The 25,994-nt window shown below is 43.4% G+C and overlaps 1 protein-coding gene across 6 annotated transcripts in view; it reads left to right on the top strand.

The window, feature by feature from the left end:
• rerea (arginine-glutamic acid dipeptide (RE) repeats a) overlaps nt 1-25,994 on the top strand; it is a 123,857-nt gene that overhangs the window by 67,251 nt on the left and 30,612 nt on the right. For 5 of the 6 annotated variants that reach the window (XM_034209263.1, XM_034209264.1, XM_034209261.1 and 2 more), the window contains 3 exons: nt 18,772-18,877; nt 21,008-21,104; nt 22,542-22,646. In XM_034209263.1, coding sequence (XP_034065154.1) covers nt 18,772-18,877; nt 21,008-21,104; nt 22,542-22,646 — 308 coding nt within the window. Of the gene's footprint in view, nt 1-18,771; nt 18,878-21,007; nt 21,105-22,541; nt 22,647-24,642; nt 24,947-25,994 lie in introns of those variants that run through there. The other variant, XM_034209267.1, reaches the window with a different exon arrangement.

A 25,994-nucleotide genomic window follows, 5' to 3' on the forward strand; every position in this document is an offset into this window, starting at 1 on the left:
GAAAATATGCTGAATTGCTTAGAAACAGTAGCTCGTATTGATTTGTGTTTGGGCCTCGCCTCACCAGGATTTGTTGATGTTGGGTCACGTGACCTCTGGATGCTTAATCAATAAGGATACACATTTGAGTCGTTTTAACTGAAGCTAAGGATCATTCTGGGCACTCATATTATTGTTGTGTATTGCAGCTTACTTAGATTTTTTAAAACATCACCGTTTATTCACATTTAATCACTGGAAACAAATAAAGCTGTAGTAGTTTAACATTTTCTTCCAAAATCTGTTGCATCTCTGCTTTATAAAATCAATTTGAGCTAGCATTTAAATTATTTACATTTTCTTTATAGCTTTCAATAACATTAGTGATTACACGATTCTCACCGAGCTATGTACACTATGCTAAATATTGAAACTATTTGGCAACATTTGTGACAGGTGAACCTTTCTGGTGTTTTTTAAAAGGTAACGCCTCATTTACGCTTTGTACAAGTGTTGAAATGAATTAGCAGATGATACTTCACAATGAATGATCAATAAAAACAATTTAAAGGTTTTTTCCTAAACTTTTATGGAACATTGTAAGGGGGTACAATATTTGTGAACTAATTGTTCAGCAGTGTTTTAATACAATGATTTAAGACAAAAATTTTATACACTTTAAATTATTTTATAAATATGATTAAATATATTGTGATCACATTTAAAAAAATGCATTGTTTGCTTTTGAACATCCATAGTTCTCAGTGTGTGGCCAGGTCATAGTCAATGTCCATGTTACATGTGTCTTCAAAGGCATGTTTGTGTTAGTTTAATAAAACAAACTTGATCTAGTTGCCATGTGTACACACAATTAATGTTTATTTTATCCCACACAATGGTTCTGGTGGATTAGTTTATCAAACAGCCTAGGAAAATGCCACCTATTCAAAGTACATAGTCAAACATTTTTGAGAAGGATGCAAATATATGTGCATACATACAGATGCTTAACATGAGCAGTTATTATGTTTCCTGTGGACCCTGAGTACAGTGCTGCTAATGGATTTCCAAGTGCTGAGAATAATCTTAACAAAGCGATCCACGCGCTAATTACCTCACGGCTAGCTTGTCTGCGCACATTCTGATCCATGCAAAGAAATATCACTTAATGTACGATATGGCATTGATAAGTGGAGTTCCCCGCCATCCGCCTGATCCTTCCTCAGATGTCCTCCTTTATGTAGAGCTGCGGTGTCACGGTGCTCTGTGATGCATGCAGCAGTGAGTCAATGAAAGGAGAAACCTCAGTCTGTAATGCACAGCCGCTGCGTTTCTTTTTCCAAGAAGCATCTGATAGGTGCTGAGCCATTGAGATGATACTAGAAGGTTGACTAGACAGGCATCACTTGTCTCTTGTCAATGCCTAGAAGGCTGAGTTCCCTCTTTTTATCTTCCACTTTTTTCCCTGCGCAGCAACCCCACCCCCATCAAACATTTTGAAATGCAATTATGGATCAGTGAGCACCGCCATCAGTCGCACTTCTTGTTAATATTTATCGAGTAGAGCAGCAGCCGCTGCCATCTCTTGAGATAGGGGCGCTACCCTCATTAGGGCCAATTTTGTCTGTGTGTGTGTGCATGTGTGTGATCCTCAGCTCTTCCTTTAAATTCCACCGTCCACTTGGCTGCTTTCAGAGAGCTGGTAAATTTTACAGACATGAACATGTGGAGGTGCAGCCTTTCACAATTGTGTGTATGGGGCTGTCTTAAGTGTCTTCTTTCTGTGTGGAAGCAGCTTTGACAAGGGCATCTAGGCGTCTATAGACACAGCCGGCCAGCCGAGCCTGCTGCAAGCTGTTTGATTGAAGTGTTCTGCCTGTAATGTTCCCCATTGAGTCGCAGCCTTAAAGCAATAGAGACACAGCACAACAGCTTCTAAAACCTTGAATAGCTGTTCATTGTCACTTACCTACAAAGGGAAAACAGACCTGAAATTGTAGCTGACATTATACTTCTTAACTGTGGCCGGCTGGAGCAGGTTAACACATGAAGTGGAATCATTTTTTCAATCTGAACAAATCAAATCATGTTCAGATTACCTCCATTTATCTGACAAATAGCCCCCTCCCTCTTCCCCCCTCACAGTTGGCTGTGACTAGCCCCTGTGAGCAAAGGATTTTTTACTGCTGCTTTGGCAGTATCAGGTGACTTTCCCCATTATGACCGCGTTGATTAATGCTCCTCTATGAGGTGGTATGCCCCCCCTCCTATTCCCTCCCTCCTTGGCTGTCTGCACTCTTGAAATTTCATTGAGGTGAGGCTATTAATGCCGTTCTTTGTGGCAGCATTAGGTCATTTTGTCGAAGTGTTGGGGTCACTAGCTGCAGCAGCTGCTGTTTCTAGGCAAGAACGTTCCTAAGCGGACACAATCTGCAAGACTGACAAGTGCTAGTCCCTCTCCGGTGTCAGTTTGCAAGCTTGGTGCATTTTTCAAATCAGATGAAGACAGGCACGCATCTCTCAAACAGCTACACGGCTCCGTCTGTCTTTTGGGCAGGCAGGTAAGATTGATTGTCCACAGAAGCGCATCGATGAATAAATAAAGAAATTCAAATGGCAAGGTTGAGATAACAACACAGTCAGGACTCGGTGAGAGCAGGCTTTATTCAGCTGTGCTCCTGAGAATGAAACCAAAGCACCTTGCCTCTGTTCTCTCACGTATCCCCCTCTTTTCATCTTTTTGGACAGATAACGCTTACTTCTCTTACCCCTTCTGCCCTCCCTGTGCATTAGCTAAATGCTGCTATGGAAACTAGTTGTTCAGCCAATAGGATGGTCTCTTCTCTAGGATAGAAGACGGGAGGGAAAGGAAGGAGAGACAAATGGAAATCAAAATTGTTTTTTTGTGTGTGTTTTTACGAGTAGTGATTACCTTCCCAGATGGAGAGGGTGCAGCCTCTGGACAGTGGGGGTTGGTCAGCCTTAAGGGGCAGCCATAGCATTTTCACAAGACGATTTAAAAACTCAATCAATAGCCACCTCTTTGACCCACCTCTGCTAAATAATTCAGCAGAGAAGCCTTTTGCCTACTATTTCCCCTTGGAGTTTGATCATTAGTTGAGTTTACTTTCAGCGGTTTGGCTGCGTCTCTCGCACCGACAGATGCATGCAAATTTGTCGAGTCATTTTTTGGTGACAGATGACATTTGCGCCTTGCATATTATATATCCAAGTGCTAATTTCACTCCTTGTTGCCGAGCTGTTGAAATATTCAGCGGTTCCTCTGACACTTTTCTTTTTCTTTCTGGCACATCACAAGTGAAAATGTCTCCTCTAACATCTGAAGCAGATCCACTGCACTCGGTTTTGAGCACTATATTTTATCTTTAGAGCAGAAGTGCAAACAGACTGCTATCTCTGTTGGCATCAGCTTTGATGAGAAAAAGGGAAAAACAAAGAAAGATAAAAATGTCAAGAAAAGGCAGGTAGATCTCACACTCTCGAAACCTACAGAACACTCGACCCTGAAAATAATGACAGGGGCTGTTTAATTACCTGACCAGGTCTTCCTTTGAAATTAAAACATTCGACTCCTCCGTAGGGGGTTGCACGCTAAATTAGAGGGTGAAGGGTCCTTTGAAGTAGGCTAATGTTCATAGTGTCTAACAATCACTGGCTGGGCTTGATGGTTCCCACTGTAGAAAACCATAGAATTGCAGATGAGGCCCTTCATTATTTCTTTGTTTGTCTTTTTCTTGTATCTTAGTTAGTATCAGTGACTATTGTATTTGGAGGGGAATCTCTCTCTGCCTGACCAACCATTGAGTGTAGTAACCAGATACTAAATACATTTGCGTGGATTGGTCAAGCTTGAATTGGATTGGCCTCTGCTCTGAAAATGGACAGCTAATTTTACCCCACCTCCTCCTCCTGTCCCTTATTTGTTCTCCTTTCCACCTTCCACTTTTCCCCGCTCTCTCAGCTTAAGTGGGTATCTGGCGTGCTTCACCACTGGTTCGCAGCTCAGCTCGGTGTAATTTCCAGCTTGTCCAATGTGTGACATGCCAATAAAAAAAGAATGAGAGAGAGCAGGGGGAGGAGGGGCAGAGGGTAACGTTGTGGAAGTGGAGATTTACAGTGGTATCGGGTTCACACGCCTCTACTAGGGCTCTACTTTCCCCCCCTTTTTCTCTGTTAAAGGACACATGGTACAAATTAACTCACACCAGTAGAGAGACCAAGGGAAGGAAGGAAAGAGAGAAGAAGGGCATGGGTCAGAGAGAGGAGCAGACACGACAGGAGGACATTTCAGAGATTGCTGTGAGGTCTGAGGAATGTCGACACTTTTTACCTTGGAGCGCCCTGCCTCACATAGCCATTAAAACAACACAACACCACAACAGGCTGCCATCTCCAGCAGCTTCCCTGCAGCAGCACTGCCATCTCAGACAGACCCTCTGACATGCTGTACATGTGCTACAGCTTGACTCACAGCTTTATCTACTCTCCATCTTTTAACGCTTGTTGATCTAATGCAACACAACTGGCTCATATATGCTCATGTTTTTGATCAAGTGAAATTTCACTCTTTTTAAGAGCTCTCATATGCCATTCCTCTAGCACAATACCATTCAGTCAGTGTATGTAAACCAGAAAAACCTTCTCATACACCAAGAGTCTTATCAGTCATGTCATCAAGATGTAGACACTGGAGCTGCTCCATAACCGACGCAGGAGACTTGAGTGGCTCACAACTCAAGCTTGTGCTGTCAAATCGGGACTTTTTGTAGATTTGTTAAATCCTCAGAAGGATTTGCATTAATGACAAATTAAGACTGGCCTTTCCTGGGACACGGAACAAGGATGATTTGTTTTCTGCCTGATATGGATGTGACTGGCGTTGCATGTGCTTTGATGGCCGAGTCTAAATTGTGTTTGCCTGTTTGCCACCGCCAATGGACCGAAGCAATAAGAGCTCTAACGGTTTGGAGACGCTTTACCACACACTTCTTTCCTTCTGTGTTTAGGTGTTTGTGCCTTATTGGGACTCTTGCACAACAGCCCACACCACCATGTACTCTACACAACCCCCACCTCTCAGCCCCATTCCTTCCTCGAACATCATCTCTAGTGAGATTTCTCTCTACCAGTTGATTTGATTGTTGCCTCGATCTTAAACAGTACGCTATGAAGCAGCATAAACACTACCGGCGATGGTAAAGACATTTCCTGGCATCAAAGGGCCGAGCTGTGCTATCCCCTCAGTAGCTGTATTCATTCCTGCTCCCGCCACGCTCAAACGCTCTTTGTTCTTCTCTTTATAGGAATGTACTTAACAGTTTGGCAGTGTTGTGTTTGTGAACAGAGCTGCCTTTGTTCCAGCAGGCAGTTAACACTTGTGCACAGAGCAGAGGGAGAAAAGTCTGCGTTATTAAGCCTACTGTTAAATTATCCTAAGCACTATCTTAATGAAATGATTAAGAAAATACAGACCTCCCTTAAGTCCCCTTTGTTGTACAGTTGTCAAATCCTCATGTCTTTGGTTCATTGGTTTCCCCTCTACCCCTATACAGTTGTTAAGACCATCTGCGTTTAGAGCTTTGTCTGCCGTTGATTTCCTCTTGCTCTGGAGCTAATTGAAAAGAATCATTTTAAATATATATTCTTTTTTATAGATCCAGATGGTTCCGGCTGAGTGTTTATGGAAGGACTAACAACGTCAGCAGCATGGACTTTCACTGCAGCAGCGCGACAAGCTAACCTTGGGCTATTGAGCTTAACAGCCCATTTATAGATCGCCAAAATGCCCTCCCTATTTGAGGGTGAATAACTCTTTATAGGCTCCCATCATTTGCTATTTTCATATCTTAGACTTCTCCTTTCTCCCTCTCCTCTACTGTCTGGTCCTTGTGATAAATCTTGTGCCTAGAAGCATTGTGGGATTGGAGGGAGGGGGTGGGTGCTGATTTGGGCCCTGCTGATGGTGACCCAGCATGTGTCCGATCAGTTCACACACTGGAGAAAAAACAACAACTCTCATCTTCCTCCCACCTCTTCGTTGCCTACCTCCACCCTCTGTTCTCCAGGTGAAATGGAATGATTTAATGTCGGAGTGGGTTATGGAGTCTGTTGATAAGTGCGAGAGGCTTTCTCCATCAGCAAGTGGAGCATGTGAAATGGTGTTGGAGGTGATTAAGACCCCCCCTCAGTATGTGTGCTCCTTGAATAGACAGTGACCTCTTGCCCTGTCCTCCCCACAGAGCCACGATGCACACATTTACACAAAACGCACACCCCATCTCGCACACTTGTGCTTACAAGCCTCTTTCTGTGGACTGTTGACAGGACCTGTAGGGGCCTGATGGAGCCTGCTGTTAACAGATGGCCGACTCTCTTGTTTGGCATTTTGTCCCAAAACATAATCTCTAAACATGCATACCTGCACAATCAGGATTTCTATGCGATAAATATTCAAAATCCTATTTATTTGTCAAAGCAATGCTCATATAAAGCTGCTAATTGAGTGTTTCATGTAGAATAATTTTAGACTTTTTGTTTATCAGAGCACACATCTAAAAATAAACTCTCTGAGCCTGTCTAAGAGGTTATATTGCAGTGCATTACAAATACTAATTCAAACAGTGAAAGGTACAGAGGGAGAATATTGATTACTACTATTGATCACACGCTCACACTGTCCTTGCTCTCTCCCCTTGTCTTTGTTTGACTGATAACATTTCACATGTTGTCGAGCCCCTTTATCACAATTTACATTCAGTCCATCTCAGCATTAAGGCAGAGGCATGTGTTAGCCTTAAGAGGAAAGATTGAACAGCCCTGCTCTTTGTGTCTAAGGCTCCTGCTTAACTCCAGATACAGCAGCTACTGCCCATAATTAGGTGCAAACTGTTTGCTGCCACGCTAAAATGCTATTTAAATGCCAAGTGGCGGTGAGGGTGTGTATAATATGTGAGGTCTTTGGCTCCGGTAAAATCTCTGCTGGATTGTTGCTGTTGCCAGAGAGGTTACATGGAGATAAGTGGTTGTTCTTGTGGCTACAGCTGACACTGCCCCTATTAGCTGATCAGCTAGGACTCCCCAAAACCTTTAGCACTGCAGCAGCTATTGTTAGCAGAGATGCTATCTGGTAAACAGGAGAGGGTAGGTATTTAACTAATTAATGTGCAAGTGCTGGCACAGTTTAGCTCAGCTGTTGGTGTGGAAATTCACTGAGGCCATGTAGCTTTGCCCTCAGCTGGAATATATTTCTATTAATCTAAACCTCAGAGCTATTACAACTATACATGGTTGATTTTGGCTCTTTGATAAAGTAGTTTGTCTATGTAGCGCCGACACCTTTTCTGTGCCGTTTCATTTAACTGCTAAGACTTTGTGGGCTAACTGCAAGTCTATTGCTTGTGAGCGCAGCACCATAGGTCCATATAAGGAGTTTGTATCAGCGCTGTGTGGTTCTGCACAACATCACAAGGTGTCTGGAGCCCACCTGTCAAGCCCTACCACAGCCATCTTTAGCAACAGCCTGACAAAAACCACCAGAGCACAGCCGGCACTACGCCAGCCTGCTGACGTGCTATGCTTACATGCTATAACAACAATGTTTATTATGCTAATATGTTATGCTAAACTTGCAGTCATTGGTTGCCTTGAATGAAAAGAAGCAGTGTTTTCACACTGCTGGGGCAGCAGCCGCTGAGCTTTATAGCTTTTAATGTAAAACTACACATCCCACCTTCCTACCAAAGACTCTAATGTGTGTGTGTGAGAGAGAGAGAGAGGCGTGTGTAATCACTCCTAGCTGGCGGGCTCAAAGGGAGAGGTGGAATCAATGCAGTGGGCTATGAAGAGAGGAGAGAGAAAGGAGGAAAAGGAGGGTGGAGGCTGATCAATATCATAGCAGCAGGGTGGGGTAATATCCACTTCATGCAGCCCTGCCACAAACAGAGAGGATTGTGGGAGTGAAGCTGAGGACGCAGAGGAGAAGAACACAAATGAAAGAGGGAGGGGCAACGGTGAAAAGATGCAAATCTCTGTGGCGCCAGTAAACAAGAGGCTTTGTGTCAATCACCAGATGAAGTGGCACATTTAGTATTCTCCTCTCCTTTCCACTACCATTCCAACACTGCTGGGGATTGTTTGCTCGGCAGCTGCCTTCCCATTGGTCCACGCTAGTGATGTGGGCGTGGCTGCACAGTGATAATGTATGGGCTGCCATGGCAATGATTCCCACTTTTAAGAGAGTCATCAATAACCCCGCCCTGTTGTATTCCACAGACTGTTAGTCAATGTCAGCCGGATCATTCCATCATCAGCCTATCATATCACTCCTCACACACACAATCTATTACAAGCATCCACTCTGTTACAAAGGGCCAGCTGTAAGAACACCTAATCAGCCTGCACCCAAGGACAGGTGGATGTCAATCACAATAGAGCAGGAAAGGCGAGAATCTGCCAACTAAACAGTGGAAAACAGACAGGCTTCACACACGCTATAGAACATGGAGCTCTTTTAGCCACCACTGCTTTGTTGTCAGTGTGTGCAGACCAGCTCTCATGCTGATTGCATGGTATGGTGAACTGTGTCTCCTTTCTGCTTGATTTAACTTCAAAGCCGTGACTGGGCTGAGCCAAGCAGGCTTCACATTGCCGTTTAGAGCTGGGAGACAGGATGTGATGGCGGACAACTGAACTGTACACTGTAAACGGACACTTCCTCTGCGGTGGGTAGGAAGTCCCCCTAAAACATGGTCACACTGGGATGCACAGATCATCTGTGTGTTTGTGTGGGTGCATTCCTTGGTTTTCCTCTCAGATGGTTTCCTGAATGTGTTTGTGCGTTTATTCCACAGTTCCTGTATATAGTATTTATCCCTAAACATGCTGTTATCACTAATTACAACGACCTGGCCTCTTATCTAACATACATTTTTAAAACAGCGATGATCGTGTGTGTCACATGACAGTGATGGCAGGGGTAAGTGAGGGGAAAGTGAAGCAAAAGGTGATCTGTCTTTCTTTCTCTTTTTTTCTCTCACTCACTGCGGGTAAACAGTCGTCCCCCTCTCCTTGACAGAGTGAGCTAAGGCAAGTCATTCCCCCGTCTACAGCAAAATCCTTTACCTCCCCTGCCCAGCCCTGGATGCTGCTGCACAAAGCAAACGCAGTCTGAGCCTGTGCGTGTGTGTGTGCGTGTGTGTGTGTGTGTGTGTGTGTGTGTGCATGTTTAAAGTATGCCTTTTGATTTACAGGCGCACACACACACACACACACACACACACAGATAAATGGGCGGAGGAGGCTTTGATGTGCCTCGGTTACGGAGGGTAGCGATGTTGGTGTGTTGTTCAACCTCTTTGTCTCGTGCTCTTTCTCGGTGGGCGCTCTATCCGTGTGCGCGTGTGAACGACAACCAATGTGTTTGACACACTATGCACATCATGAATCCAGTGTTTGTTTTTATATCCATGCCCTCCATTAGTGAGCAATTGTATTCTTTACCATAACCAGCATTTTGAAATGAACGGTTATTCATGGGTACATTTTACATTCGTATCTTAACTCTGCTACTTAATCAAATGCAAAAAAATGTAATGTCACATTACATGGTAAAGGAAATCTGAAGATATTTTTAAGATGTGAGTTTAGTTCAAGTTAATGCAGAACATGTTGTTTCATTGCCTTAATAAATTCAATAATTGATATCTTCTTATACATTTGATCTTGCCCTTACACACACCATGTCTAGAACATGAATCAGTTGTATCTAATTAAAAGCACAGTGGTTGCTTGCATTGTTGTTTTTTAATTCAGATTATTTTCTTAATTTACATTTTTTGCCTCATTAGCTCATTCTATCCTTTATGCCACACACCCACTTAACAGTCAAAGATAAAGACAAAACATCTCTGATTATTATGCACTGGGAAATATAAAACCTCTAGTGGTGAGTTAATTGTTTAGGAGAATTACATAAACATTTCAATGAATGAGACACAGATACAGATGTTGCCCCCCTCCAGCACTGAGAGTAAATACTATACGGGTAAGCCGTATATGAATGGCAAACTTTCTGTATCATTCAGAGAACTGCTTGGAAAGACTGCCAGGGACGAGCAGATATTTCACCTGCGCCAGGATGGAAAAGTTGCCTTAGATGCCAGACACCTTGACTTTGAGTGCTTTCTCTGGCGGAGGTAAGGTTACTTAGCATTATGTGAACCGGTTTTGAATGAGCTTTAATGTAACAGACGCTCATTTATATGGAGAAGAATCACACTCAAGCTTTAAGGAGGCAAACATGTTCAGAAAGTCACTTTCACTTCGACTTAGCATTTATTTTCAGTTCCAATTAAACATGTTTTCAAATGGACTGAAACATGGCTTCTGTAAACTCTCAGAAACTCTCTGTAATCACGTTACAGTATGGCTGCTGTTATTGCCGGTCTAGACTGAGAGTCATGCAGTACAACTCCTTCTAGCACTGGGCCAGCCTTGTTATTGCAGCTGTGTTGTCTACAATACATCTCTTGTTGCAGCACAGCAGGAGGCTGCTCAAAGCTTCTGGCCTGTGTGTGTGTGTGTGTGAGAATATGTGTGCACCCGTGTTATAATCCCATTCCTCCCCTAGTATTCACATGAAAATCGCTGTGAGTAGCCTCTTGATTTTTGTGACTGTATGCGGTGGAAAATGTAGAACTTTGTTTGTCTGACAGCCTACCTCGTTTGCATCCACACTGATATATCGTCACACACATTGGTTTGTAATTCGCATGTGATTATTTGCATATTGTACAAAGCAAGCGGGCCCGACAGACCACCCACTGCTCAGGTACTGCAGTATCTGGCTGATACACAGCTAACATGATGTATTACTGATAGGGCCAGTGTCATCAGCAGAGACTGACAGACAGGCAAGGTCACCTTCAAACAGGGAGATAGAGCGGAGGCACAGAGAGATGGATATCTGCAGAAGTAGTGGCTAGATAAAACAATACCATCACAACTGGTTGCTCATGGTGATGATAGGAGATCTTCAAGGCCGTCTGCAATGCTGTCCGTCCGGTTTCACACGCAGCGTTAAGATCTGTTTTTGCATTTTTGCGCACCTCTTTTCTGATTATTCACCTCCATCTCCGGCTGTGTGTTGCCACTCCTCTCTCTCCTGGGTTAGTGCTTGTGTTTATACCCAGAAACGGTTGCATGTCTGGGTGTGTGTGCAGAAATAAGCTTTGGCGTGTGTGTGAGAAGGATCATATTCCTATTAGCTGTGTATCGATGTGTGCTGAACATACAGAGCAACACACACACACACACACACACACACACACACACACACACACACACACACACACACACACACACACACACACACACACACACACACACACACACGAAGCATCTTGATTTAGCTGTATCCAAGTCAATCTCGCAGACACTCCCTATAGATACACTTGAACTGACAGTTGTTATTACAAAGAGAATACCTCAAAAGCATTCAAAGAAACACACAAATAAATACACCCTGTTCTCCTTTTTTTAAAACCCCTCCATCATCCCACTCAAAGCACATCAGTCTTTGGAGTGACACACACACACAAACCCCTTACTGTCACCCCAGTGAATCCTTTACTAGAGTAAGACTAACTGGGTAAGAGTGTGCCGATTTAAACCAGAAGTTGAATAACACTGATGGTCAAGAGAATTGTCGATAATTGCTTTAATATTAGCTTGCATCCTGTGCACTTAGGCAGTCATGACATTATCAAAATGCAATATGGAACTGCACATCAGCCACTAGCATAGATAACAAGGTCAGCAAGGCCTTTAAGTTGGTATCCATGTTAAATAAATCACTGTTAGACGACTGATGTCAGTTGTTTGCTTACAAAAGAGAGGCATATGATGGGTTAAGACAATATAAGAGTTAAGAAGCTAATGTGAGTGTCTGTCTTTTCAAAAGTCTCCATTATCATCCGCCCAGACTTAATGGCCAACCCAGATTTTTCAAATTGAATGGGTAGTGTTTTTAAAAACGTCAGAGTAGTTGTGAAGGAATAAAAAGTAATGCGTCGCTAAACAAAAACGTATTGGTGTAAATGTAGCCTGAGTTGTAATGCACATACAACCTGTCCAGCTTTCACACACACACACATATCCTTCCCTAATCCTATTTGCTCTGCACATTTATAACTACTGAATTAATCTATATTTTGGCCTTAAAGTAAAATGTGTATGTGAAATATACTAATGTGGAAGGGAGGATCGATTAGTATTGGATTAAGCAAGCCTCCTCATTTCCTGTCTTCCATTACAGCGCTCAATCAGCCCACAGCTCCTTTTCTGCCATGCTGTACTCAGGAGGCTGCCACTGGTAGTCGTACACACACGCGCGCACACACACACGCACACACGCCGAGTTTGGATTAGCTGGCTGGGCAGACGTCCAATAGAACATACACACACACATGCACACAAGCCTAATATTCATATCCTACACCGTGTGCAGCCCCCCCTCTCTTGGTCCAGTCAGTATTAGTAAGATGTCTCATTACCTCACCAGGCTATGCTAACAAGGCAACGCTAACACAATGGATCACAAGCAAACAGCCTTCCAAACAAAACACCAGTCCGTTTAAACACTCTGCACAACACAAAGGAAGCCTGTGTCGTCCAAAAACAGCTGCATTCTTCAGTCTTTTCGTAACTCTAAATCCTGACTCATGGGCATTACCTTGAGACCAGACAAGTCTCTGCTCTCAAGAGAACATCCCGGGCTACAGCAAACTCACACACACTGACACACACAGGAAGCCAGGTATCAAAGCGAGATGGCGTTGAAGCGACTAAATGAAAGGCTGCCGGCAGAAATGACAATGTTTTCTGGCAGGCTCTTACTCTACGTCTGGCTTAGAGGGAGGGCTTGGGAAATAAAGTCAGTATTATGATCTGAACACCGAGATATGAGCTCTCCTAACCGCCTCCATCTGTCCTTGCACAGCCTACATTTGAAGTCTCACTTGGATCTGCATTCTGGTCTATACCCTGCTAGTGCTGCAAGGATCTCGGTCTGTGTTCTTAAAAGAAAGAAAGGACGAAGAAGAGGTGCCTGTGTGTTTGTGTGTAGCCTAAATCACTGAACACAAGTTGTCGGGTCCCTGCGGCTCCGTGTCTGTGGTCTGCAGATAATGATCATCATTAGTGGATGTATTTTTTTTTTATATTCTCTCCTTTTTGCCTTTCACGGTGCTGCTCTCTGTACCATCACTTAACTCGTCTTAAATGTCTTGGCTATAACCACTGTGCGGCGGGAGTGTGTTGGAGGAAAAAGACAAATATTGAAGTTGGACACAGCCTGGTTGTTTTATGGAGCGAGCAGCTAAGGGTGGTGTTCTGAATACTTACTGGCACACTATGTCTATAAAAGCAGGGCATCGTGGTCAACATCAAACATTTTTCTTAATATTTCTGACATTCACTTACTTCTTCTCCCAGACATTTGAAATCAGGGACAGATGAAGCAAACAGTGTTGCAATTAGCCCTGCTTGTTATCCGCATGGGGTGAAACACAGTGGTATCAGTCATGTGTGGTGCTTGTGACTCTCAGTGTGTAGAGTGAGCCTGTGTGGTTGGCAGTATGATCTATCAGTAGTGGCCCTCAAGCCTTAATTAATATCATTTGTGAGTTCCGCGTGACACAACCCCTCCCCTCCTTATTTCCTCCTCTCCCTCTTTGCACCACCCCTTCCTCTTTTTCCCCATATGACCTGTTAACATCCTAAAGTGTGTCGCTGTCAATCTGACACGACCAGTGAGTCCGACGTAAAGTGATTTATGAGGGTATGCCTGATTCTTTGAGAGGGGGGTTTTAAATTTGAGGCAGGCGTGGGCGCTCATGTTCAAAGGCACACGCACTCCTAGAGCAACAAGAGCAAATCTGCCTACTTTGAACAGGCTAATGCTCGTCCAATCCAATATGGAGCCGGGCTGACAGATGGGCCCAGTGTGTTCAAAGCAGAGGGCGCCAATTTAATATCCCAACAGGTCAAGCCAAAGAGAGGCAGAGAGAGAGAGAGAGAGAGACGCCCCTGTGTAGGCACGGCGCAAAAGGTCTCGCCAGCACTGCCACCACAGCTGGGACTCACCTCACCTCCCCCCCCCCCCCTCCCTCTGCCTCCCACACTCTCTTGTTCTTGTTGCCAGGCGGGGAAGCAGGCTGAGCGCAGTTCTTCCTCGCAAACATTGTAATCAGCATTTGTTTAGTGTTATTATATGTGCCTAAGAGAAGGAGGCTTGAGGGGGTTATCCTTCCTTCTTCCAAATAGCCAAAGTGCTCACTGTGAAGCCCCATAAGGAGAGGAGGATTGCAGAGTGGGATCCTGCTGCTGGCCCGCTTTGACAGCCTGATTTAGAGGTGCTTTTTCTTACCTCTGACACAGAGTCCCTGCCTGCCCCGCTCTACTGCAGGGGCTGGAAGAAGAATGGTGGTGCTTATCCTGAAAGCCTGTTATTTGTGTGTGTGTGTTAACGTGTGGGTGTGTTTGTAAGACAGTGCATCGGCTCGTCTGTGTGTGTGTGTGTTTGCTCACACAGCATGCTGGCATTTCTTTCTTAACAGTCTCTTTTGTCAGTCACCGAGATGTCATAGATTGTGTGAGCACAGCAGATCTCTTGTACCCCGCCAGTGTACGTTCACACACACACACAGTTTTTGAATCTGTGTGTGTGTTTTCCGTGGTCCAGATGGAAGTGCTTATTGAGGGCTGGTGTGCTGGCTCATATCTTTTTCTCGACGAGAGAAAATGAGGGAGGAAAATGAGGAAGTGAGAAAGCCGAGTGGAAAACCCTTCCAATCAGATCCGTCATCTGTGTGTGTTTATGCGCGTGTATGTGTGATCTTCCCTAGCCAGCTCTCCCTGCCTCCACTCTCTAATCTTATCATGTCGGAACAGCAGATTAGTCCTCCCAGATCCCATCTCTACCTCCAAATGCCACAATCAGCCTTTTGTTCTTCGCTTGTGCTTACTCTCCCCTTGCGGCTCGGCAAGGTGAACACTCCTAAAACCCGCCCCCTGTGCCATTTTGAGCCCCTGCCTGTCAATGTCACACCGCAACGAGTCTCCCGTGCCCCTGGGGGCGTTAGCTATCTGAGCTTTTAGCCCAGCAACCTGCTAGCCTAGCTGAACTGCTTGACATTCCTTGCTAACACTGAGCTGCTGCTGCTCTTGTCTGTTTGACCTCCCCCTCCTCCCCCCCCCTCCCCCTTCACTCTCTGCTTTCTCCTTTGTCTGTGTCTTTGGGATCTGTCTTTCCTGCCACCTCCTGATGGAAGTCCTAGATCCCGGGCTGCTGATGTCACTAGTGAGGGGAGGGAGCGGTGGAGGGGAGGGGGGGGGGTGGTCACTAACAGGGTTAGCAGAGGAAGAAGAGAGTGTTTGAAAAGCAGAGAAAATAAACAGAGGTTTCCTGTTAACGAGGTGCACTGGGGGCCTGTCGTGTGGGAGCGAGAGGGTCTGGTTTTGTTTGAAAGAAGCTCTAGTGTTACAGTGCGGAGAGGAGGACGATAGGGCATCAGGTTTGAGGGTTACAGGTTGAAACAATGAGTTTTGTCACTGTACGGCTTGGCAATGACCATGTTGTAAAGAGCGTTGGAGAAAGCCTGGGCTCACTGCTACCGCCGTGAATGGCATTAGCCTTGTCATTGGTTTTGAATTCAAAAGCACTGTATTGATTTCACACTCTTAGTTGAAAACGTGGAATTAAGCCCACACTAAGTGCATCTTTTAAGTGTACGCCTAACAGAGCTGGTTTTTCTTTTCAAAATGTGAAAGCCTATTCTTGTTAAAAAGAACGTCTGCCCTCTAGATTTCCCTCTCCCCTCCAGTCTTTGTAGTGGTGTGGTCGTACACAGGGGCCCCCGCTCCAGAGTTGACTGCACACACATGCAGCCTCACAAAGAAAACTGCACAGCCATTATAGATCCAAGGGGCCAGCCACCTTCAGCTAGTCAGAGGGACAATGAACTGACTCACAGTGCCTGACTTGTCTTGGCTGCTTTTAGAACAGTGATGTGTTTAATATTAATAATGATTTTAGATTCATCCTGCAAGAAATATATTTAAAGTCTCATCCCGTTTAGAACCTTTTGAGGCCCTCGTTTAATCCAACAACCGTTTGATGAGTATGCCCAAGAATGCCACTGGAGAGAGGAGGGGGACCATTATGCTCAGCCCCCAAAGCATGACTCTCAGATGTATATCTCCTGAATGAATAAAGGGGCAGCCTTGTACCCTGGGGGTTTCAGTAAAGCAGGAGGAGGATAGTTGTAATTTTAAGTCTGAGGAAATGAGAAGGTCCTGCTCCTCCTACCTTAATCCAGCTCCTCATTTCCCCTCCTCTATCTCCTTTGCTCTGCTTCCTTGCACTTTTTCTTTTTTCCTGCTCTTGTTTCATTTATTTCCCTCAGTAGTGGGTTAGCAAGTCTTTTGGCCTCTCGGCAGTGAGCAGCATTCCCAGGGTTTAGGGCCCAGGAGGAGGGAGGGCAGGGCCATGTTTAGCCTCTGGCAGGACAGACAAAGATGGCGGACATTGTACGGGGCTCAGCTCTCTACAGGCAGCGTGGAATGTCTCTAATCAATTCAGCATTGTGGTTCCCTCTTATATGTTCTCTCTCTGTTCTTTTCTATGGCAGGCTTAGGAAAAAACCCAGACAATACAACTAGTGGTCCGTAAGGCGAGTCTGAGCTGTCTATCATCCCCCTTCATTTTCTCTTTTTGCGTTATCTACTCATTTTTCCTCCCCGCATGTTTATAGAATTGTGATAATTGAAAGCTATGCTTCACTCCCACTACGTGCTCCATATGTTGCACTCTCAGTCTGTCTCTCCATCTCCCTCCCTCGTTTGCCTGAGAGGGCTTAACGCGGCTGTGAGCTTCTAAACAGCAATCTGCTCGGGAGAGCGACAGCTATGTAGCAACGAGGATACTGATGATAGCTGAAGTTACGTTTGCTCTGTGCTTTAGTTTGTTTTGCTTAAAATAATGCCGGCTCATGAGTAAGGTGTAAAATCTGTGAGTGTGATTGCACCTGCTTTTCTATTTGCATCAGGCACTATGTCCCAGCTCTCAGAAATCCCTTTGATTTTGTGGTTTTACAGGCAGAAAATCAAATGTTCAGGTAGCACTCTGACAGTGTTTACAGTCTTTTTACAGTATTAATTATGTATAAGCAGCGGATAACTACTCATTCTGCTGTTGCAGGCAGTCTGTTAGTCTAAAAGGCAACAGTGTCTGCACACTGGATAGACAAGAGGTTGATATGGGTGGGCTAACTGCCGGGAGGGGGAGCGACATGACGTCATTGCACACATTTCTTCACACACCGTATGTTTTAGGTGCTCCGGGGCTTTGTGTCTCGGTCCATCAGTATGGCTTTCTGCTGAATCACAAAGTGTTGTGCGGTTGTGTTATGTTGCGTGATGTTGCGTGTACACTATCTCACAATCATCAGGAGCAGTTAACGCAGCTGACTGACTGCATGCCAGCTGCTGTTCAACACGTCCAGGCTCACTTACTCAGTCGTTCCTCCTCCCTGCTCAAGGTTGGAGAAAGGGAGGAACGAGGGGAAGAAAATGGAGAGGAGGTGAAGTGGAGGGTTGGAATGAGAAAGATGGAGATTGAGGCAGGGAGGAAGAAATGGAGAAAATGGGAAAACCAGAGGTGGGCTGGAGGGTTTAGGGAGGTGATGATTTGCTTGGCTGCGTGTGCTCAGCCTCCTCCCCAGTGGCAAAACAGAACAATGTACTCTAAAGGCCTTAAATATCTTTACTCTGACCTCATGTTCCTGCACACACAGATACAGTTAAGAGCCTGGAAGGAGCGGAAGTTACACTGTCTGTCTTAGATTACCACAGACTTTTCCCCATTCTAGCGTTTTTCCATATGCTCATTCCTCCTTTAATCCACCGGCGGTGCAGGTGTCTTAGCCGGTTAGTGCAGTGCAGCGTGGCCAGCTCTCTCATAAAGATGACTGTGTCGCAGTCCAGCACCCAGCTCTCTAATGTTCTTCCAAAGCAATGTGACAGTCCGTTTGGCTTATGTGAAGGCACAATAAATATTTTATAACATGAAATGAAAACACTACTTTGCCCTTTTCATCTCTCACCTCAGCACTGGCCTCAGTTTCTACCATTTTCTTCCATCCCCCCTTTATCCCTCCCTCTCTGTTTGTTCGTTGGTCCTGGAGAAGCTCTTTTCTCACCTCAGTGCTGCCACTTGCTGGTCATCTAAAGGATTGCAAGCCTTTGCTGATTTGCACTTTATCAAGTGGCCAGTGGGTGGCAGCACTTGGAAAATATAAAGCCCAAAGCACTGTTAAGAGATACAGTGCATGTTCATGAGTAAACCTTAATAGCCTTCTTAGTATTTTAAAAGCGCATTGTCATTGAGGTAAAGGAAGGCAGATATTGAACACTCATGCCCCCCCCCCCCCCCCCCTGGTTCCTCTATTTCCCCTGCCTCCAGCAACAGCCATTCCTCTGTTTACTTTATTAAGGCTCTAAATGCTCGGCAATCCCTTTTTAATTGACTTGGTCGTTCTGCAAGCTTTTTGGCATCAGCCTGTGTGAGTCATAAACAGAGCTACTGCGCAGCGTCTGTGTTTGCCAAGAGGCCAGTTTGTGACATCGTAATCAAACAAAATGATGTCTGTTTATCTTGGTGTCCGATCATTTTTGTTCTCCTGCTGACTCGCTGTGTGTCTCTCTGTGTTGCAGAGTAAACGGGACCATCTGCTGATGAATGTGAAATGGTACTACCGCCAGTCAGAGGTGCCCGACTCCGTCTACCAGCACCTGGTGCAGGATCGCAACAATGAAAACGGTGAGGCTGCCTTTTGTTCTCAAAACACATGTGCATATATACAGTACACACAAAGCCACTCTGTAACGCAACACTCTCTCCTTCACACACACACACACACACACACACACACACACACACACACACACACACACACACACACACACACACACACACACACACACACACACACACACACTTGCCTCCAGACTGTTGTGGGATATAAGAGGTGTTTGCATTTCAAACATAAACCAGAAGACAGTTACCCAGGCAGCCCAGCCAATCCCGTGGCTGCGTGCTGTTCCCCAGGTAACCCTCCTTCAGGCCAGACAGCAGCACTGTCGAGTGTTAATAAGCCGCAGTGTCATTTGGCCTTTGAGCACACACTCTCAACACCATCAGTGTCAGTGAACTCATCACACTCTAACACATACACATCTACAGGAACACAAGCACTGTCCATGGGTTTTAGCAGCGGTGATCTAATCCTAATGACATCAAGGAAAGGTCATGGTGGAAAATCTGATTTAACATAGACATGTAATAGTTGGGATAATCAGTTAACACTTCGATTTTAAAAAAATAGCTTTTTCTTTATCAACAAAACTATCTTCACTGTTTTATTTGTATTATTATAAACAATAAAAAAAATGCTCAGTCTTGGCAGCAAATACCGTATACCATCAAGTGAACAGTCAAATAAATAAATCATAGTAATACAAATAAAGGTGAATATACTGATATTACAGTAATTACAATGTACAGAAATCTTGAAGATCACATGGGCTGCAACATTTTTTATCCGATTCTAATTTGATGATGTTATTAATGTTCTTAAATATCAAACACATAACAAGTGTTGGGTTGTTTTGTTTTTTATAAGCAGTTTGATTTATTTGTATTTGGTTTTAAAAGGTAAATATTCCCAGGTGACTTTTTTTCTTTAAAAATACTAAAACCAATTAATTGATTGTGATAAAAGTTTTGCAATTGATTGATTTGTTCAAAAGAGGGAACCAATGTGCACACATCAAGGCTAAATGCTCCGTGTGATCTTCTTATTTCAAAGTTGACAACTGGCGTAAAGATTTAATGTTGTACCTGAACTTGGAGAAGATTAAATATAACCTGAGGGGCTCCTCTGTCTGGGGCTCTATGATAGCCTACATAGCTGAACTTAAGACACTAAATTAAGAAGAAAGGGGGGGGGGGGAACTACGAATGTATGTGTATGTTTTTTTCTTGTGTCTCTTTTTATCTGTTTTTTTCTTAATTTTCTTAATTTATTTATTTTTAATTAAAAAAAAAAATTGTTGTTGTTTTTTCTGTCTTTGCATACATGTATGTAGGTACGTGTATATGTGCATGTGTACATGTGTGTGGGTATGTATGTGTATATGTGGGTATACATATGTGAGTATATGGGTACATGTATTACTGTTACTATTCTTTATTCCCTTATCTATTCATTTTCTTTTAATATTATCTTCTACATTACTTTAACCTATATAGGTACTATCTATTTATTTAGTTAGTTAGTTATTTAATTTACTAGCTAGCACCATAAGGGGGGGAAAATAATATATATTGACTGTATAAATGTAAACTCATTGTGCCTGACTCAATAAAAAAAATATTTAAAAGTTGACAACTAAACAATTGTTGCCCCTCGGTTTGCCCTTTCTCCAAAATACAAGTATCACTTACGTCATAGACATGGATCAGTTTAGTCATTGAGCAGATACACTGTGTGCTGTTTTCTTCAGTGCAGCGCAGTGCTGCTCTATCTTCAGTTTGCGCTCGCAGCAGGGATTTAGGATTATTAGAATTGATGTCACAAGGTCCGAGCACAGCGGTAACACCACAGCATATCTCGGGTCATTTGTCACGACGAGTGCCAACCCGTCGTGGTGCTGCTTTCACTAGTGAGAACTGAACATGAAGTCCTCACCTCAGGGGAATGCACTTTATTGGCTTTATTGAATTATGTGGCAGATTATTGACCTCTGCAGAGGCACTTGTTACTTGCATGCTCATGATTTTCATTAGTGTGTTCAACTACAAAAGCTACTTTATCTCTGTTCCCTCTTTGTCGTAGATAGATGATGTCATGTAGATATATTCAGTACATTGGTTTTATTCACCCTGCAGACTCTGGCCGGGAGCTGGTCATCACAGACCCCGTGGTCAGGAGTCGAGAACTCTTCATCTCTGACTATGTGGACACTTATCATGCTGCTGCTCTCAGGTAAGCAAACAGGAACACACAAACGCACACTCACTGTGAATGTTGCTAGGACTGAACTTTGAAAAACTGCTTTTCATTTTTGACTCCAGGGACACAATACAGAACCTCGTCAAATAAATGTGATCCTAAATCTCAAAACCTCTACTGTGTTTTATTTTATACATTGTATTCTATCTGTAAATGTGTCTATCCTGATAGCATAATTCTTGGTAATTTTGAAACATAATTTTTTACTTTTATGTCCTTTTTTTATTTTAAATATCAAACTGTATCTGTCGTAATTTTTATCATTTTAAAGTGGCTTTTACTATTTGTCTAGTAAGACACAATTACAATCTGTACTTTTCTGAGCAGTGGCAACAAACAGTAATATTTCAGAGTTACTGCTGTGTTTCTATCAACTTCCATTAACCAACTAAAAGAAAATCCCAGTTAATTGCTCTGTTAATTAAAAAATGATATACTAACCTCTGGTGCTGGGACTAGGTGCTGTAGAAGTAGCCCATATGTGTAAAGGTGCAAAGCCTGAAATGAGACACATGCCTCAGGCTGTCTTCTATTAAAACACTGATTGAAATGACTGTGCATCAACTCCTATATACACACACTTGTCAGAACATGAGCCTGTCTGGTGAAACTGATGGCACTGCTGTGTGTCAGGAGAGAGGAACACAGGCTTCATCGTTTCCTTGGTCTGAAATCAGATATTTTGTGTTCCTGCCTCTACATCCATTCTTGTCTGACCACCTCTCGCACTTCCCCTTTTCTTTAACCGAAACCATGTGTGAGCCGCACAGCAGTGGGCAGTCAGAAGCATGTCTCTTAGAAACCACTGATTTCAGGGCAAATTAGCTGCAACTTCTACACAGAGCAGCCTTTGATTTGACTTATTTTCCAGGCTTTAGATAAACGGGAGGGAATTCCAGTGGGATGCTGTAATGCCGCAGCTTTCTGAACACTGCTCTTCTTAGCGCCCTTTAATCTTTTCAGGGGGAGGAAGATACTTTTTCTCTGCAAGGCCCGCAGCACCATATGCCTGTGATATCTGTTATGTAGATAGAGCCAGACACCAGTGTGCTGGAAACAGGAAATGGTATCAAGATGTGCTCAGAGCCGTCCTCTCGGCAGTGGGGGAATGTGTTGGAAGGCGCACAGGTTGAATTCCTGTCCCGACCCCTGCAGTGTGTGTCTCCCACACCTCATCTGCAGGACTGGCATGTTCAGCTGGTGTTTATGGGTTCAGTAGCCAGAGCCTGGTGTCTCGCAGAAAAGTCAGCAACCACTGACAGACAGGCACTACATCCCTGCTGCTGCTGCTGCTGCTGCATTTGTCACTTCCAATAGATGAACAGCCCAAGAGCTTTTAATTAGAACTGCTGGGGTATCACTTTGCCATTCTGGTGTTTTGTCTAATAAAGCCTTTCTTCTCTTTCACAGGGGGAAATGCAACATTTCGCATTTCTCCGACATTTTTGCTGCCAGGGAGTTCAAAGCCCGCATCGACTCCTTTTTCTATATCCTCGGATATAACCCAGAGACCAGGTAAGGAGCTTTCTGTCCACTCAAGTCAACTGATAGACCCTTCTTATTCCCTAGCAGGCCAAACGTGCAAGGTCCACTCTCAGCAACTATCATATAATTTCCTTAAAATAGGGCTGCAACCAACCATTTCTTTCTTGATTTAACCTTCTAAGATGTTAGTAAAAAGTGATGAAGGCAATCAAAATTTCTCAAGACCAAGATGATTTCTTCAAAATAATAAAAAAATATATATTTGTAACATTCCAAAGCCCCAAAATATTATCTATCCTATATAAAGAGAATAGCAGATCACAAGTCAAAATCCTTAACTAATAGTATAGTAATGTGAAGCATTATTACACTGTATTAAACAATGATTACATTAACCAGTTTTTCTAAACAATTATCAAAGATATTATTAACATCCTGTTCGTTTGATTGATCGCATTATCGTTTTAGCTAGGAAGTCAAAGTTAATGGGTGGGTTCAATTTAATAGAAACTATAGCCATTAGTTACAGCTGAGCAGTTTACCGATGTAAGATTATATGAGACAAGATGGGTATTTATGGAGTGATATCACAACGTCACCCTATAATAAATACCATATAGGTAGATTCAGAGTGATCATAGATATCAATTAATGAGCCAAATTTATTAGGATATTTGCTTTTTTAAGTATCACTCAGAACATTTCAGAAAGGGAATTTAACAATGTACATTTTGTCATTTTCATTACGCATGTGCTTTCTTCTTTTTTGGCTTTGGTTGCACAGTGTTATGTGTAATGATGCTTTCTGCTCATTACTGCTGTCAGTGTTATCAGTGCACAAAGGATGGTTCTAATGTGGTGTCATTATGGGAAATGAGCCGGGCAAAACCCTGTGGCTTTATAATTGTGGGTGCGTTTGTGGATATTTGTCAAATTACATGTCAAGTTTAATCACTGATCTATTTTGTTAATGTTAAGATAAAACGTTTAAAAATCCACGAAAAGCTCATCAGGCAGTCCCTTGTTTGATTAGGATGACCTGCCTTTTTCACACAAGACATTTTGACACCTCACAGTATGAAAAGCACATTAAAAAAAAATACAATTAATATTGATTACATTTCGCCTATCCGCTTAAGTTTAGGGTCCGTGTATTGTGGATGCTGGCTGGCTCAGTGTGGAATTACAATGGGAAAAGTGCTATCATTAATGTTATTAGTAAATCCAGTTCTTCTTCTGTTATGGAAAGTCAAAATGTCTGCTGTGAAAAACCACTGGTGCTTATATTAAAACACTACATTTGTTTCATCATGTCTTTTGGCATTGTTGATTATTGGTCATTTTTGTAATTGTTATCATAGTTAAATTCATAATAATACAGTAGTTTTGGGTTATCAGTGCAATTTTATATTATTGTATTACTGGAGTTTTAAATGTTAGTATGATACCTTGTGTATTTAATTACATTCTTTGTTACACTGATAATAACAACATCTCCACACAGTTGAAATTCAGTTTAGTTCAGTTTATTACGATCACTGTAAGCTGGAGTCCACAAAACTGTGGACAATGCACTTATGTACTTGCACAATAACCATACATTGCAGAAAATACAGGGGAAGATTACAGCTCAAGACAGACAAGCTCATTAATATGTGTAATGCTAGAAGAGAAATACATGAGAATAAATATTTTGGCATACGTTTTTTACAGCTTTATTTAAATAATTTAACACCTATTCCCAATAGAAACAATGTAAATGTCGAAGGGTTTACTAAACATGATAAATGGAGGAGTTCATATTGGTGCTCAGGCTAAATTGGTGATTGTTATTATGCACTGGTGGTGTTTGGTGTCTCACGTGTTGCAATGACGGCTGTCCCTGTTATTGGCACTGAGGGTTGCCTGTTGGGAACCCCCTCCTTCAGGGGCCCTGCTCAGTCTCCCCCTCCCTCCCCCTCTCCTCCTCGCTTGGTATTCTGAGCGGGTTGTCTGCAGCCTTGCAATTTCACTATTGTTTATTATGGCGCAGGCATACGCGGAGAGATGAATTCCGTATCCTGCATGCGTGTCTGTCTGCCTGTGTGAGTGTGTGTGCTGTGTGAGGTCGCAGCACATGCTCAGTTGTGTCTATAGAGGAGCTCGCGACGCTGAGGTCACAGCACAAACTCAGTGAATACCTCTCCGGAGCGAATGCGTGCTTCTCCATTTTGAGCACCTAGAAATAGGTGGGAGAGGGGAGTTAAATCCAACGAGCATTATACACACAGTGTCACCACTCAACCTTAGGGCTCGATGTCAGAAATGGACGATTTGTTCAGTCCCCGGAGGTAGGTTTTCGATTATATTCTCGTGCTTTCTCTCGCCGTTATTACTAGCTGCGTGAGTGTTGTCTCATTTTCACGAGACTCGTGTCCAACGGCATGATGTTTCCGAGTTTTCCACATCGTTGTCATTGTGATAACCGACTGTTTTTGTGTCGGGGAGCAAGCTAGCGAGTGTGCACGTTGTGTCAGTAGCAGAAACATTGAATGCTTTTGAACATGCAGGCTGTCATCGCAGAGCACATACCGTTGCGTTTGCGCTGCAATAATAGACATGCCGCTGCATCACACCTCTATTAATACGTTACTATCAGAGTACAGATACATACATCTTGTGTACGATGCATCCACCATTACGAGGCTGATAAATATGCAGCCAGTCTGCTTATATGACGGTGATACACCCGGAGATGCTAACCTTACCCTGGCTCCATTTTGCAGCTCTTGTTTACAATCGGGACGACATGGCGCATGCTGCTCTGCACACAAAGCTCTGCCGGCGGCTTAGCTGTGATGTGAGCACGCTGCCCGCCATGGTAGTTAAATACCATCAAGTTGGGTCTGTTTTGCTGTGCTGCAATTATGTCAGTGTGCCACAGACTCGCGCCGTGATTGGATGAAATTGATAGAGGTGGGCGGGGCCATCCTTGATTACATACACACAGAAAGTTGACCAGACTGTCACGTTGTTGTTGTTGTTGTTGTTGTTGTTTGGGTTTAAGTAAGCCTGTAATTATTCGGCAAGACTGTGTCCTTATGCAGAATTAGATCTGACTTTATTTTGTGGAACAACTGAGCATGTTTTGCAATGTTTATTGTGCTAGGCAACAGGCTTTTTGCAGCTTATTGTAAGTAGAAAAGAAAACAACTCAAATTAGTCAGTATTAATACGTCTTAGATGTTGCTCTATAAATAGTGACGACATTAAAAGACTGGATTCTGTATCATTTCTTCTTCCATGTTTGATTGCTAAAAACTAAAACTGATATTATATCATGTTATTTTTGCTGCACATATAGCCTAATAATAATAATAATAGTTGGTAAGTTTGCCT

Source organism: Gymnodraco acuticeps, unplaced genomic scaffold (assembly GCF_902827175.1).
Source record: "Gymnodraco acuticeps unplaced genomic scaffold, fGymAcu1.1, whole genome shotgun sequence".
In the NCBI taxonomy this organism is placed as follows: Eukaryota; Metazoa; Chordata; class Actinopteri; order Perciformes; family Bathydraconidae; genus Gymnodraco; species Gymnodraco acuticeps.